At 42.1% G+C, this 17,665-nt stretch overlaps 1 protein-coding gene across 1 annotated transcript in view; it reads right to left on the bottom strand.

Moving 5' to 3' along the window:
- The window catches only part of ablim2 (actin binding LIM protein family, member 2), a 103,985-nt gene extending 86,936 nt beyond the window's left edge, over positions 1–17,049 (bottom strand). Inside the window, exon 1 of the mRNA XM_078281837.1 lies at positions 16,927–17,049. Within this exon, the coding sequence (XP_078137963.1) occupies positions 16,927–16,939 (13 nt within the window). The 5' untranslated portion in view covers positions 16,940–17,049. The remainder of the gene's footprint in view (positions 1–16,926) is intronic.
- Positions 17,050–17,665: the final 616 nt, after the last annotated feature.

A 17,665-nucleotide genomic window follows, 5' to 3' on the forward strand; every position in this document is an offset into this window, starting at 1 on the left:
TGTAGAAGCGAGAAACGGCAAAATGTCCTCACTTTGTAGGATTTTCCTCATCTTTCTATCCTCGTTTGGTCCTCGTAAGTATAGAAACACAATAACACACACACACACACACAGACACACTAAGCCTAATGGTGAATGCTGATGTTTAGGATTAGTGATCTCAACGTGAAGCAAATCTCTGTCTTCACCACGCTTCTCCTCCAGTCTTTAGCGGAGAATTAATACGAGGAAAAAAAAAAAAAAGACATTGAACTTGTCTGACCCACATTCAGCTTCCTATTTCTTGCCTGCTTAATAAAACATGGCGCACAATGTGATTTGCGCTGGTTAATCTGGTTAATTTGTTCGTTCACTGGGGAGCTGAGGAGGCGCTGGGGAGACCGAGTTCATTCTGGGACGCAGGTGAATGCTGAAACAGCAAAGAGGAGAGGAGAGAGGAGGAGAGAGGAGGAGAAAGAGGAGGTAGGAAGAGAAAGAAGGACAGAGGAGAGGAGAGGAGAAAGAGGAGGTAGGAAGAGAAAGAAGGACAGAGGAGAGGAGAGAGGAGGAGAAAGAGGAGGTAGGAAGAGGAGAGGAGAAGAGAGGAGAGGAGAGGAGAGAGGAGAAAGAGGGGGTAGGAAGAGAAAGAAGGACAGAGGAGGAGAGGAAAGAGGAGAAAGAGGAGGTAGGAAGAGGAGAGGAGAGGAGGGTGTTATCGAACATTTGATTTGCAGTGTTTAAGAAATAAAAGACATGTAGATGGAAACAGGAGAGTAGAGGAGACTGGAGGAGAGAGGAAGACGATGGATGATTAAAGGGGAGGGGAGGAGATAGAAGGAGTAGAGGGAAGATTGGAAGACAGGAGGGGAGGACAAGAAAGGAGAGCAGAAAGGAGAGGAGAGGAGGGGACGAGGTGTTTTATTGGCTTACTTCAGCAGGTACAAGTGGGCACAATCTCTCTCTCTCTCCCTCTCTCTCTCTCTCTCTCTTTCTCTCTCTCCATATCAGTGCACAGGAGTGTGTGGGACATTGGACAGCAAGAGCCAACAATCCAGGGGCCGTTAAGACAGGAACAATCAATCCCATAGTCACAGTGCAGGAACACACACACACACACACACACACACTCAGGAGAAAGTGAATTGCTGAATAATTCACTGAAGCTCATTGATCGTTGTTGCTCTCCCTCACCCCTCTTTGTGGTAACCTGATCCAGGTTTAAAGTGCAGACTTAGCTCTCAAGGTGGCTGCACACATTCCCATGATGCATTTGAATAACACAAAGGACAACATGTCCTGTTTCCCCGTAACAGTCCCCGCAAATAGCTCCAACAGGCACATGTTCATCACACTGAAATTGTTGTTGAGTTATTAAAAGGACTTAAATCATAAACCACAGGCCTGTAAGTCCATTATAATCTTTATCTGTGTATCTAGATGAATGTGTGTGTGAGCTGATGTGGAATAAATTTTTACTGCAGCAGCAAAGTGAAACAATGCAAAGTGTGAACGATGTACAATTCAACAGAAGTATGAAAATGTCAAAATCATTCATTGTCATCAGCATTGTCAAAAGCAAAAAGGATGCGTTCACTCTTGCAGATTAGCTGCTTTTAATGATAATAATAATAATGTGATCCTCTATTGCTCCCTGTAGGGAAATCTTCATTCGTTCAAAGGAGGGTTTGAACCTGGGGTAATTGGGTCTTTTTTAGCGCGAAAGTACCAAATTCCTTTGAAGGAAAACTCCACGTGTCTCCAAGCTCCTGAAAAGGAGAAAACGAAAACATCCATATTCCAAATGTCAGTTCACCATGACTTTTCTCACCAAGCCCCCTCCCCACCCTCTCTCCACACACACACACACACACACACACACACACATACATAACTAGCATGTCAGACATGTCTGGCCTTAAACCTGCACTAACTGGTTTGTCATGACACTCCCATGCCAAATAATGAACTCAATGCTAACTGTTTAGCTTAGAGCATAAAAACAAAAAAAACAAAGAGGGTTTGAAAGGGTTTTGATGCAAGGACTGATCATACTACAGTACCTAACATCATGAGGTCCACTATCGGACACAGTTTTGCTAGCTCTGGTGAGCCTTTCAGTCTTTCCAGTAATCAGTTCAGTCAGTATAAACAGAAACAAACCAGCTGATTAACAATGTCCAAGTAGCTCCAAAAGCACAAATCACAAAACCACTAATGGATGCCACTAGTTGTCGAATAGCAGACACATTCACTGTGTGTTCACACTGCGAGGAACACGATCAGTAAGTCACCAGAATTCCGTTCATTTCCAATAGAGCTGAGCAACTCAGGGAAAAGTCCTGGTTTGTCTACTGATGTGAATTCGCTCCATGAGCAATAATTCTGCCTGTCAAGTGCAAATATCAACGAGAAGTTGATACCAGACATTCACTTCTCACAACTTTTATTTGAAAGACTAAAGGAATAACTGTCTCAAAAACAATACTTGGAGAACGGTTGTATCATCTTTGGGGTAAGCTAATGTTTTTGTCTGTTTATTTTTGATTACTGCTACTTAGCACTTGCTAGCTAGCAATGTTAACTCGTCCAAAACTACATGACTTGCCTGTTCAAAACTTTCTAGCTGCAGGCCACTAGATAGATACAATTGGTACACAATCGAATACAGCAACCCATCAAGTTGCTAACATCACCGCAGTGGTGTTAGCTCAAGGCCAATTACACAGTATGTTGTGAGAGTCATGGACCTCACAGTTATCAATTGACTACGCTAGCTAGCTTAACTCCAATAGCTACCGTATTTCCTCTAATAGTGGCCTGTAGTCAATTAAAAGCTGGGTCTCCGATAATGGCCGGGGCCGTGGTCGACACGAACAAATAAAGGCCGGCCCCAAATACAGGCCGGGGAAAAAAACAAAGGAAAAAACAACGGTGGATACCGGTAAACTCCTGGTGCCTGTTATATAATGTAACTGTAGTTTGTAGTAACGTACAAGTGCCACAAGATGGCAGTAGCTCTATCCCCATTCAAGTTAGCAGAGGGCTAACCGGAAGTTAGCCCGCTCGGCCGGCGGAAGTCTCTGGAGCATGCCGTCGTCGATTACCGTAATTATCGGTAATGTATTGCAGTAACAAAAAAACGTCTACCTAACGTACCCCAACAGAAGCAGATCAGAAAACAAGGAGGCTTCGTACTAAAATATGAGCAAATATACTTATCAAACAGAGGGAATTAGAAATAAAGGCCTGTCTCTAATATAAGCCTGCTTCCAATAAAGGCCTGGTACCCTCTGCAGTTGAGGTAAATAAAGGCCCAGGCCAATATTAGAGGAAATACGGTATACTTTGTGAAAACATATCGGTCTAATACTTTAATTGCATTTTATTGTCTGACTTTAGAGGCTGCATTTTATTGTCTTCGACAGCTGACTTACAAAATGCCTTTTCTGTGAAATTCACTTTGGGTAGCAGGCAATGAGTTTGTGACAAACTGTTTTCTGCCTCATGACTGATTTTGCCAACAGCATCTGGGCCTGTGGTTTCTCTTTAAAAAGCTTTTCTATTTGACCCAAGGCAGTAAAAGAAAAAGCAGAAGCATTGATTTTGCGTGGGTTATTTCACTCTCCATATAATTCATACGTTGGTGCTGACTTTCCAAAGCTCTTATCAAAAAAAAATTCTGCCAAGCTGTAAAGAGAACGATATGGAACGTATTCCTGCCAGTGCCTCCAATAAACCCAAGGGGGAAACTTCTGTTGCGTGGAAAGATTTGTCAGCGCAGACCTCTGCAGATATGATGAGAGGTTCTGAGAAGCTTTGATATCTAGCAGATCTAACAGTGGTTTTTCTGTGTCCTGACGTTTTTGTCGGCGTCTGCGATCACCTGGTTCATTAAACGCTGTAGGGGGGCGAGAATGGATTTCATTTGATGTATTGGTAAAGGGAACATTGTGAGTTATTTATAACGGGCTAACCTCTTAGAAATTGGGAGCCCTGCGGTTTGAATGGTGCATGTGTTTGTGTGTGAGCATGCATGAGTGTGTATTTGCCCCCCACTGTGCATAATGGAATCTGTGTGAGGTTTTTTTGACAAGCTCTAAATAATTTCTCTTGAGAACCGAGCAATTACCAAACTCACACAGTCTCCGCTTGGCAGTACAGTGTCAGGTTTACAGGCTGATATTTTTGGACTCAAACTGCTGATAGCCGATGTTCAGTATCCTTAAGTCTGACCAATTTCATGCCAAAACAAATCCAAAAATTAATTAAAAAAGTATTCAGTGTTTGCCCCAGAATTTTGTTCTTGTCAGGGTGGAAAAGCCTCTGAAACAGCATTTAGACCATCATGGGACACTAAAACTGTTTCTACGATTAAAATATTCATGTATTTCGGTGATGCTGAAGTCTATTGCTGCGTAGTTATATTTTCAATTCCCTGAAAATTCTCGCTGTGGTATACCAAGCGCTTCCAATGCGCACCATGTGACCAAAACAGAAGTTCAGATGGAGAAGCAGGCAGAGAAACCTTGCATAGAGCATCTTTGGAAAAACATAGCAAGGAGCGAAGTGGAAAAGAACGTTGTTTTAGTTCCTCAAAGTGGATCGTCTGTCATTTGTAGATACCTTAGTTTTAAACCAGATGATGGTTTAAAAGTCCAGATTCTGTGCAAGTTTGCCTTGGGGTTGTAGCTGTGGCCCAAACTAATAAAGTAGGAATTATTCATTATTTAACTTTTGTAAATAAGAACCACAATGAGAGTAAGATAGTGTGAATTAAGACTTTCTAGCTACTGCTACTTTTTAGAAATACTGCACTGAAGTGAAAATATTTGTTTAGGTGCGAAAAATTTTGTTTCCTGAAGCCAAGACAAATTAATTATGGTGATCGCGATATTTAGCAACATTATTGAGATTATCATTTTTGCCTCGCAGTTGTGGGTTAGCAGCTCCTTAAGGAAGGGTGAGGCAGGTTTCACTGAAGGTTTTACAGACTGTTGAGTAAAATCCTCCCACAACACACTGGAATGATTTCTCTGGTCAGTAATAATAATAATAAAAACGTATTCACTAGCTGTGACTTTGCTGTTATTTTATCAGCTGTTTTCCTGCAGTAATGGCATTATAAGTGGTGCTCAGTCCTCTTTATCACCTGCTGCTATTCTAACAGATACACCTCCTTATGACAAGTAGGCACTGACACACACACATGCATAAACACGCATAAACACACACTGTCCCCCACACACATGCACACATATTCTCTCATACTTACCCACTCTATATCTCTCGCTCTCTCGCTCACACACTCACATGCACACTCTCCATTACTCTCTTGCTCCCTCTCTCTCTCTTGCTCTCACTTACACACTCACACACAAAATGTTCATTAATAGAATGAGTTAAAGTGGAAATGCCCTAATGACTTCAGCGGCTTGTTGCCTGTAAGGAAAGGATAAGCCTGACCTGAAAAGTGATTTGATTTGTTAGCTGGGGGAATTTAATCATGACCAATACTTGATATCGGAAGTACAGGGTGTCTAGAAGTGTGGAATCATAGATAACACCAACTCCATATATTTTTTTCTTCTTGCACTCATAAAGTATCAAGAGTTTCTGCAAAAAAAAAAAAAAAAAAAGCATACTCATTTAGTTGGGGGTTTTCCTGGAATTCCAGTTTTTCTGGATACGCTGTAATGCTGTATCATGAAAGCCTGGTTTCTCAATATCAGCATATGAACTAGAGGTGGGTCATAAAAAGCAAACATTCCAATATTTGTTTGCACGGGTCACCATCAACTTTTGTTATTTGGCTGTTAGCATTTTTCTTAAAATACTGACATACATCATTAAAATAATTTAAACAGGGTGTAACTAACTATGTAAAGCTCCAAAGGCTGAGTAGGAGCTATGGCCATAGACCAGCCACTAGAGAGCTTCTGCTGTTATTTTAAAAAATCCTCCATGCTATATCTGCCGTTGTTGGTACTCATCCTCCACTAGCTGCTTTCGCTAACAGTTATGTCTTGCCAATACCATGCTGAAGCCCGGCATGAGTAAACTTCAAGTTAAGGAAAGTACAGTCTGTTTCAGTAGAAGGTAGAATGGCTTCACCACAAGAAAAAGCATCCAGTCATTTCTACAAACCGGCAAGATGAACCTAGCTAAACTAGCATGACAACATTTGTGCTAGCTCCTTGTCGAACTGAGAGAATGTCTGCCCTCATTACCGACATAATTCCTGAAGATAGAGAGCAGAAATTTATGGAAGCTTCATTTTCCCCATAATCTGCTTTCGCCTTTGTAAATCTCAGCACACACTGAATATCCAAATATTCATGTAGATAATGCAATGAAGAGTCGACTATGAGAAAATGGATTGGCGTACGCATCCCTAATGCAGACAAAGACACCGCAGCTGCACCATGACACACAGACACACACATATATGCAAACCCATAGTCACAGGGGTGTATAAGTAGCTTTGGGTCAGCAATAGAGAGCTTCCCCGGGGGGGAGGGCAATATGAATGCGGTTCTGTTTTGCATGGAGAGAGATAATAGTCTCATCAGGGAGGGATTTGAATTGGCTGGAAACACAGAGATTAGCAGCACTCTGCTACAAAACACGCACTTACCCTGCTATGTTCTAGTGTCACAATAACCAAAATTTCAATACTATTTTGATACCATTGGGAAAGCCTGAATTCAATACTGAATTTTAGAAACGTTTGATACGTAGGAGTAAATGTGTTCGGCAAGTTGAATTTCTATTCCAACATCAGTTGAAATTGGAACTTTACTGTAAAAGAGGGGTATTTCCAGAGTCCTCTGGGATTGGTTTATCCCATAACCAATCAAAAAATTGCTTCTTCCAACTTCTGCCTAGCAATGGATGCTGATTGGCCTCAACCGATTTCTATTCAGTGAAGCCACTGTTAATGGAAGCAATTCCAGCCCTGAATCTTGCAAGAGCAAAAAAAAATGTAACCATAAAATCCTGGGGAGAAATCACTCTGAAAAGTTCTGAAATACGATACTAAAAAATGCACCAATAAGTAGAAAAACCTTAGGGACAGGTTTGTTAAAAGAAAGAAAAAGCTAGCTAAAACAAAAGCAGTACATACTGTGGGCACCTAGGCACAATCATAGGGCACAATACTAATTGATGACTTCTTCTTCCTTCTTTATCATGCGTGGGTGCCAGAGTGTGGTACTGTAAATCGAGCATTAGGCAACATAGCTGACAAAATATCAATCGGTCTGTTGACAAGAAAAAATTATTCAAAATGCGACGAATGTCAAGCTAGCAGTGTTTTGGGCACGCAGACATCAAAAGAAAACCGAACAATACATAATATGCTTCATCACCTCCATGTTTGTTTTTATTTCCGACCAAAAAGCACATGAATGCACGAGCCAGAGGAAAGCACTTTAAAAAGAAAGAGAAAAGTGCAGTCGGAGACAAACAGCTGAAAACATGGCAACAGCATCAACCAGTCCACCAACTCTTGAACTGGATACCGGTCTACCTAAACTTGTTGACAAAACTGGTTCCAGGAGTGAAATATGTAACTATTTTGTTAACAGAGACACAACAGACAAAATAGTTAAGACAGTAAGCTGTAATCTTTCACTAGCATTTGCCTGCAAATCATAACACCTGCAGACAGCAGGTATCCGGACATCCCTGGTATGAAGGATGACTGTGTGTGTGTGTGTGTGTGTGTGTGTGTGTGTGTGTAGTCAACTGGATTGACAATGAAAGGAAACTTTTAAAAGCAGGCATGGCGTTGCAATTGGATTGGTACTGCACTGGTAGAGAGCTTGTGACAGTGGAGGTAATTTCTTCCTCTGTGTGTGTGTGTGTGTGTGTGTGTGTGTGTGTGTGTGTGTGTTTGTGTGTGTAGCCACCAAGTGGTCTGGAATGAGACTGATGCTTCAGGGATTTGTGTGTGATACACCTTTAAGCCGGGCAGCGCGCACGGCATGCTGGGTAACCAGTTGGAGCCCCAGCATCTGGTGCAGCTTGAAGGTCTCACATACATACACACACACACACACTTACACACCCCTGTGACTTTGGGTTTGTGTGTGTGTGTCCATTGCAACACCTGATTCAGAGGAACCACATATTAAACAGTTTACTCACAATGTCAGCCCATTTAACCGCACCACTGGAGGCATTTAACCAACATGCTATGGCTGCATGTACACACCCTGTAACATAACTCCCTGTTTCAGAGACCCCCCAGTAAAACGCATGGCTGACCTCGCCGCCTGCTGTCACTCCTAAATGTCATAAGCTCAGCATGTTTCCCACAGAGGACTCAATTAAATTGCAACCCGGTTTCCATGCTGCATACTGAAAGCGCGATGTACATACGGAGGAATGAATAAGTTATGATTCAACGGTTATGAAAGATCACCTGAGAAAAACAAACCCAGATAGCAAAGAGCGAAGGCGTGGATTTCATTTTAAGAGTGTTTAGGAGAGACATTTAACGTGGGGAGTCTGTGGTTCCTCTCCCAGAAATTATTTTTCTCACTATATGCAATTTTGTGCATTTTTACATGATTTGGCAGTAGGGCCTGCTGTTGAGAATAACTAAGATGCTATTGTTATGGAGGATGACAAAGGCATTTTGGCACAGGATCTCAGTGTGAAATCCCACTGTGCCCTGACTCCAGTTGACCTGACCTCTGAATGTCCAGCCTCAGCGTTGCAGGCTGACATTCTTGTGGATGATGACGACCTGGCCCCAAAGGTGTAGGGCCCCTCTGCACTTCCAAAAAGTGAGTATGAGGCTGCCGCGACTTCAACTGTAACAAACGTTAAGGATGAGATTCTGGATATGGACTCGGGCAACTTGGCTCTAGACAAAATGGCAAAAAGTGAGTGCGAGTCCGCCCTCACTGAGCTGGCAAACACTGCACTCAGTGTTGTCAAGAGCCAAGGCCATTGTGGCAGAGGAAAGGAAAACCCTTAACCTAAAATGGTCAATCCTTGACTTTCATAGACAACATGGATCAGCACCTTACTGCAGAGGATACATATGAGGAGTCCACCCTTGATACAGCTCAGTGCAACTTGGCCATAAATTAGTTGTTTAAAGCAGAAAGTGAGCTTGCATTGGGTGACTGATCTGGCTTCTACTGACACAAGGCCTCAGACAACTTGGCTCTAAATGATGAGGCGGCAGATACCACTATGGACTGCAATGAGCTGGCTGCCTCTCGCACCAATAAGGCTTCATGGGTGGAGGCAACCCCTGATCTGATCATGTGCTAAGTGAATTCAAACACCTTGACCTGAAGTGACCAGGAGGCCGCTCTGTTTGAGTTCACCAACGCCCAAGTCACCATCAAAACCCTTCAGTGTAAAGACCACTGATGTCAGATGTCTGACCAGAGAAATCAGTCCAGTGTGGTGTGGGAGGATTTTACTCAAACCTGCAATGAAACCTGCCTCATGCTGCCTGAAGGAGCTGCTGACTCACCTAAAAGAATTTCATCAGTCTGGCTTTCAATGGAGAGTTTTAGTGTCCCATGATGGTCTGAATGCTGTTTTAGTCTTTTCCACCCTGACAAGAATAAAATCCTGGGGGAAACACTGAATCCTTGTCATTTTGGGGGCAAGATATTGGATAGCAGCACAAAAAATCGTCAAATCACAAATCACACACAAAATAGCTTCAATCCAAAAATCTCAGTCTAACCCTAGCGATGACCATCTGAAAACTCCAAACTGATCTGATATTCAGTCGATGGGGTCACGTAGGATAAACAACATGCCATTCCTGCCTACATCAAAGGCCCGTGTAAAACAGCAGGCTAGGGAAATGTCACAAGCCCACGCCACATTGCAGGCTTAATTACTAGTGCGTGTGTGTGTGTGTGTGTGTGTGTGTGTGTGTGTGTGTGTGTGTGTGTGTGTTCACGGCCCCAGTGCAGGGGCTTAACACCAGTGAGATCAGCCAGTATTTATCCCAGTAAGAACAGCTGTGGTTGTCTGACTGTCCAGTCCTCTCGTCTCTGGATCTGCCCACCAGTGTTTCCAGTACATTCATTCAGCAGCGGTGGGCCGGTGCGCCAGCACAGAGACAGCAACAACATTACCACCACTGCTAGAGAAACTGTGGAATAGAACATTAAAATAAAGAAAAGATACAATTTTACCCAATGTACACCAAAAAGACTAGTGTGTTAGCCAAATGCTTAGAGCTTTAATCGTGGTTAAAGTCATACTCTGCAACTTTTTCATAAATTAATGTCAGTTTTTCCAGTGTTTTCCAGTTTTTCAAGCTCTCAGAAGCAACAACAGCGGTTTGTTTGGAAAAAATAGAAGACAATGAACACTTATCACAACAGGTGTCGCCAAAATCTCACCAAATGAGAATAGTTTTAGGCTTACAATATTAGCATAATCTTATATCCATGCATACTTGTGTGGAATCTAATCAAAATGTGCTCTTAGAATCAATCAAGGTCAAGTTCTTCCCATAGACAACCAGTGTAGTATTGATCAATTCTATAATAAATATGTAATCAAACAAACTGCATCATATCTATCATATCAGAGGTGAACCACACTGACTGGGCCTATATATCAGTCTAATACAAACACACACACGCAAGTCGCAAACACTCATGCATCACCTACAGACAATCGCACACTCATGCAGTGAATACGGATGCGCCGATATTTTCCTTCCCTCCTCTCACTCTCTCTCTCTCACTCTTGTCCCTTCTGCAAACACTTGGCCGAGCATAAACTGCACGTGTAAACACATCTATCATCTAATATGACACAGAGCTCACAGCGTAGCACACACAGACCCCAGAGGCACATGCCTTTCAGCGCAAGACCCGTGCACGCTGCTGCAGCGCTTGACTTATGACACACATTATTAAACTGCATGGGGCCAGAGGGGACGAGCGTTACTGCAGCGCTGTCACCAAACCACTGCCAAATGGTAATCATTATGTGTGTGTGTGTGTGTCTGTGTCTGTGTGTGTGTGTTTGTGCGTGGATGTCATTGCTCACTAGCTAGCACTTACAAGGAGAATGCAGTCCCTGATTCATATAGTACTAATAATAGTTAGTGTCTTGGACAGGTATTTCAAAAATGTCCACGCACCACGAGTGACTAAGCATGTTGAGCGACAAGTGTCAAAGCAGCAACAATGTTTACAATATATTATCTGGAAACAGTGGGTGAGTAAAGTGAGTAAAGCCTTGATTGAAGCAATGGATCATAGGTTTACATTTACATTCATATTTTAGGCATTTTGCCGATACTCTTATCCAGAATGACTTACAATGAGTGCAACAGTAGGATAAGCTTCAATTCCTAGATGTCCAACATGGCAAGCAACCAAAATTAGGAGGTCAAAGGTCATGAGTCTTAGGGTCCATCTCCACACTGAGAAGCGTCGCTACAGGCGCAGCCGCGTCAGAAACGCCTAGGCAGACTGCGTCGGCCAAAACAGCTCGGTGCGCCTGTGGAGCAGAGCTGCGTGTGCGACCAGGTTAAAGACCGCTAATATCAGCTCTTCATCTGTGTTTGCCAGTGTCCCACCGATCCTACCACATCAAACCGCATCAAAACAGGAAGGAAAGCCCGCCTTCTGCTTGATTTGATTGGCTGCCTGGCCCAAATGTGACATTGACGAGCGGTGCGACTCCGCGCCTTGCGCTGAAAAGTTGAGAATATTTTAACTTTTATGCACGCCTAAAATCCGCCAGAAAAACGCGACGCGCGTCACAAGAGAAGAGCGCGCGCCAGGCGCGCCGTACCATAGGAAAACAATGGTTTTGGTGCCGATGCGTTTCTAGCGACGCTTCTCGGTGTGATCGCCCCCTAAGAGCTAAACTTGCTTTTTTAGAGAATATTATTTCTGCTTTATTAGACAGTTGACAGAGAGAGGGATGACAAGAAACAAAAGTCCAAGGCCAGATTCAATCCCAGAATATTGTAGTTACGTGTTACAGTATGCACTTTAGCCAACTGAGCCACCAGAACACCCATCAAACCCTACTTTGAAAGGCTTGCATATGGCTTGACCTGGGATCAAACCCTGTAGCATCTTCACATCAGCTCTAGATACAAGGAATGGCAGTTTGTAATAGCTAAAAATTAGTTTCAGATGTACTTTGAACCTGTAAAAGGTTTATGTTTGTATTGTTTATAAACAGGCTAGTATGTTGAGTTAAGGTGAGTGAGTGTATACAGGGGGGAGAGGGGCTCAATAGTACGTGTGTGCCCAGGGGCCCTGTGGTTGGTTAATCCGGCCCTGCTAAACACTAGTGCAGTGGTTCTCAATCATCTGTCATTGAGTTTGCAGGTTTTAATGCCAACCAAACACTACAGCAGCTGCTTTTGTGCAGTGAAATCCACTGTAGAAGCTCTTCAGAGGAATCCGCTGACTTTGACCCTGTCCTCCAGCAGAGCCACACCCTGATCTGGATCAGGATCATCTCACCTAGCTGTGTAAAGGTCAAGGAAATACTCATTTAGAACCAGGATTAATTTCCCTGACTGCCACAGGCCAAGATGGACACCCCCGCTGATCACGAACCCAGCTAGTGACGGAGTGTTAGATCCACTAATTGGAATTTGACAGATGCTTTGTGATGGTGTCAAGGTCGCCCTAAGCCAATGTGTTACTGATGATGATGATGATACTAATGATGCATAAGTGTGTGGTGTATTGAGCCCACATTCCACACCAAAGCCTTTTTATTCACAGTAGTTTACCACCTTTTTAGGCTGACATACATCTTTATAAGGTAAATTCAGTATACACATAAGTAGTCAAACTGATGTAGGGTCTTATAAGGAGTAAGGTTATCGTAAACTAACACTAAAAGTAAGACGATAACTAGGTGTTCAAAAACATTGTTTTAGAAAAAATTTAATAAAAACAAGACTGAAAAAACTAAAACTCAACTAAAACTATCTTATCTACTTGTAAAATGAACTAAAATGAAATAAAAATAAAAACATGAAATATTTTTAGTTTTTGTCTTGTTTATGTGCAGGGTAAAAAAGAATGAAATTTGGGCGGAGAATTTGGGGCTAATTGAAAAATTCAAATAAAGATTTTTTTTGTTTTTTAATTATGATTTATTGTTTGTAGTACACAATACCTGTTGTAAACATATACAAAATACCTATTCTGAATTTGAATCATTATACCCTCACCAAAAATACTAAAACTAGAACTGAAACTAAATAAAAACTAAAGCAAAACTAAACATTTGTTTAAAAAAATAAATAAATAAATAAAATAAATAAAAAATAAACCAAAACTACCAAACCCACACTGAAAACGAATTAAACTGAAATTGAAATAAAAATTGAAAACTATTCAAATGAAAACTAATGAAAAATCCCCAACTATAATAACCCTGATAAGTGGGAAGAAACATAAACCAATGCTTTTCTAAAAGTACAAAATCATTTTTGTTTACATTGGAGGTTATTTGACTTGATTTACCCACTTTTTTATTTGCCTCTACATCACTGCGTGTATAGGCCTACACAGATAGACTCATGTTATGTTGACCCTTGCTGCGATGTGCACTCTTCCTTTGGAGAATCAGATAACCAGTCATCTGGGAATATCGCCAACAGTTTCAGCGGGGTCACGGTGTTGACCTCGTACACAAACAGTCGGGAAAACAGCTTGAGAAAAGCGCTATTGATCAGGCCGCTCCTGGTGTGACCCGTGGCAGTAATCCGAGCTGGAATTAACAGGCTATTCTCCGATCATTCATCCCTATTAGTCACTGATAATTACTCCCTGTACGGTGCTGGGCCTCAGCGCTGTCAACGTGTCTGAACTAAGGAGGTACCTGAGTATGAACCGCAAGCACTGTTGCTTTGAGGCATGTAATGGGTTTTTTTCAGGGGTTGAAAGAATGCAAACTGGCCCATAGGTTGACGATAAGAATGCTGAACTTTCTCTTGGGGTGAGTTCAGCATGTGTGGAGGGGTTTATTGCTTTAGTTCAGGTCGTTTGGCCAGGAGAGAACGGTGCCATTCAAAGACGCCAGAGAATGTGCTACAGTGCAGTTCGCTAGGAGTGAGAATGTCATCGAACCAACTACAGGGAACGATCCCAAAATGCAAGGGGTTATGGGTATAAAGAGAAGGATGTTTGACATCTGATAGCTAGCGGTTCCTCCTGCTTGGAAAGCCTAGCATAATAAAATGAAGTCTGGATTGATGCTCATATTCAGCTATTTCTTCATGGGTTCTTAACTGGTATGAACACCAAAGAAGTCCATCATCCTTAGCTAAAGTAGGGACTGGAATCAAAACTCTGTCCAATAAACAAGCCACCTATCAGTCATGTGACTTTTGTTTACAAGTCCTGGTTCACTTGTAATTAGGCAGTGTGAACCTAAACAAACCAAATACAAAAATGCAACAAAGTAAACCTTTCCACTATGTTTCAGACCAAAGAAAACAAACTGTAGGTGTGATCGCACCCTTAGTTTCCCTATGACTGTGTATGTTACTGTATACTGTGTATGTTTTCAGATACTGCTGCAGTGGAGACCGATGCACAGATGTCTTCAAATTTCAATTCTAGCCAGACACTTTTAATGAAAGACAACAGGATATCTCACACACACACGCACACACCTGATACTGTTTATCAGGAACAACCTGGCCCAACAGCACGCATGTGGAGGCCAGCTGTCATCACACACAGGTAGAGATATTAAAATGAATTTTCCGCTCGCTTCCACCCGCGTATCCAGCTGACATTCCTCGGAAGGTGAAAGGTCGAACGAATAAAAGCACCGCAGACAAAGCAGACAAAGTCCCAGACACAAATATGTCCCCGTTTGTTTCTTCTTTGCCAGTTTACAGCATTGTGCTAATGAATTTCCCCCGTCGACAAACTGCAGCACCCTCTCATTAGCAGTTCAAACAGTGGTGCTCTTGCTGTGCGGGGCATTGATCGGTCCCCTCATTAAAACTATTTGCTCATGCTGGGGGCCAACCCTGCTTTCTGTGGTGAAGAGCCGGACTTATTATTAGGCCCTGAGTCTCTGCCCTCACTGGAATTCACTGTATCGTACGTGGCTTTGACTGGAACTATTGCTCTATTGCTGCGTTCTGTTTAAAGTCGGAAATTCCCAATTGATAGGTCGGAATTACAACCTCAGAAAGCTGGGAAAAAACTGCCAAGAAACATGGACGCCTTAAAACAGTACACAAAAGTACACAATCTTATATCGATGATATTCAGCATTAGTTAAATGTTAGTTAGCTAGCTAGCTAGATGTTAGCTGCCTAGATAGAACGTTTTTAAGTGTAGCTTTACGTTTCAAAATTAAATGTTTATCCATTTGCCAGGTATTTTGACATATTTACTGACAATGTAACTTAAGTGTATTTTAAGAATTATAAACAGATCAAAAGTAATGCTGAGTAGCATTTACAGCCATATGCCGCCATGTTGAGGCGAGATCAGATAACCATATCTCGGAAAACTGTGTCCTACTTTGAATTTCGACTTGAAGGGCCATTCCATTGCATTTTTCCTAGTAGGAAGTTGGAATTTCTGACTTTTCGACATCTCTGGAAGGCAGCATGAGGTCCCCCAGGGGTCCTTTAATGGGTCCTGGGTGCTTCTCAGCAAAATGAAAGCTAGTTTAATTTCAATATTACTGTTACTTAATTAACTAAGTTAGAGAATGTATAAGAGTGACTATTTTGATCATATGGTTCTCTGTCCTGTTATCCCCAAGCTAAACAGTTAGGCTATAAGTTACTCTTAATCATGGCTGCAACTAAAGACTATTTTCATATTGATTTTTTTTTCTTCGACTAATCAACTAATTATTTAGTCTACAAATGCTCAAATGCTAATGACAAATGCTCATCACAAGTTAAGTGGTGTCTTCAAATTGCTTACTTAGTCTGACCAGCAGCCAAAAAAAACCCCAAAGTATTATATGAAACAGAGAAAAGCAGCAAATCTTAGCATTTGTGAAGCTCAAATATTTGGTATTTTCACTTGATAAAACAATGAATCAATCAACAACAACAGAAATCTAACAACAGAAATGTAGCTATAGGGATGCCAGGGGCAAAATCGTACTAAATGGGGCCTAATGTGAATGTAGTGGAGGGTAAACCCACCTAGACTCAGTTTACACACCTGTAAGTAGCATCAAACTCATATAAGTTATATGAGGATTGGGTCTTTCAAGGGAAAAAATTATAAATTAATGCTTTCCTAGCTGATATTTTGGTGGTTGTTTGCCTCATGATTAACCCCCGAGTGAAGCTCATAATGTCCCCACCTTTTTTGTTTACCACCGCACCACTGGGTTTGAAGGGTCTTTGACATGAAAAAAGATTGGGAACTCTATGCTGATATATTAGTATTTACAGCATGTATTTATTTGCATATGGAAAACGCATCGTCAGACAGCAGCCTCGGCTTCCAGCAGTCAGACCTACAGTGTACTGTAGACAACAGTGAGTGATGCTTCGGTAAACAGGGGAGTCACTGCAGTGCAACACGATGAAAAGGACTACAAAACCCACTGTGGGGTGGGTGGGCGTTTCTACACCCAGCCTAGTTAGCCCATATGACAGTTATTTTAAACTGGCTGCACCCTCGTGCTGCTGTCTTCATTAGCAGATGATGGTACAGAAGCATCTATGCTATAATCCTATGATGCATTTTAGATGGATAGCCTACAAATTTCACACATGGAAATATTATAGTGATGCCACAGAAGATGAAAAATACCATAAAGTGAGACAGGGCCACCATAGCTCACTATTGATCAACACAGCCACACCAAAACTCCCTATTGGAATATTATAGGAATATTATAGGGTTTTTTCCTTAAGGTAATAATATGGATTTTCCCATTGCCAGTGCAAGAAAGCGGTTAAATCTTGAATGCTCTTACCAGTGCTGCTCATGGTGCCAATCAGATGTCTTCCCCAGTCAGATGATGTACAGTAAATAAGCCACTATCCACATTGACAGTACATGGATGATGCCAGCAGCCGCAGAGCGCACGAGCCTTATTACCCCCCACTTCCAGGATGAATAACAGGGAAATGTTGACGCAGGAATATTGCAGAGAGCCTGGTTGTCCCTGGCTGTTAAAAGCCTCTGATATCTCCTAAAACAGACGTATAGACACTGTCCTATATACCGCAGGGCTGTGCTCCCTCTCTACGGAACGACAGTGCAGGCTGGGTGTGGGCGCACAGTGGAGAACTGCGACCAGAGTCAAGCTGGACAGAATATCAGCTGGCGCTTCTGGTAGCGAATTTCAAAATAAAAGCCCTGATGATGAACATATGTTTGTAGCTCTGTTCTTTTGGAATATAATGTTGGTCAGGTCTCAAAGTGGGGTTTGGGGGGTTCCTGGGGGGACCAGAGGGGGTTCCAGGGGGTTCACCAGTAAAATGAGCAATAGTTTAATTTCACTGTAATTTAATTCAATGGAAATTTTCACAATCAGAAAATGTATAAATATGACTATTCTACTCTACTAATAGGCTTCACTAACTCCCCACCTACAGTGTAGCCAGTTCTAGAATTCAATACTAAGTCACCAACAACAAAAATCTGTGGTAATGTATGTCGGTTTTCTTGGGGAAACATTGAATTATACCTAAGAAAGATATATGTCATAT

This window comes from Centroberyx gerrardi, chromosome 23 (genome assembly GCF_048128805.1).
Source record: "Centroberyx gerrardi isolate f3 chromosome 23, fCenGer3.hap1.cur.20231027, whole genome shotgun sequence".
NCBI lineage: Eukaryota > Metazoa > Chordata > Actinopteri > Beryciformes > Berycidae > Centroberyx > Centroberyx gerrardi.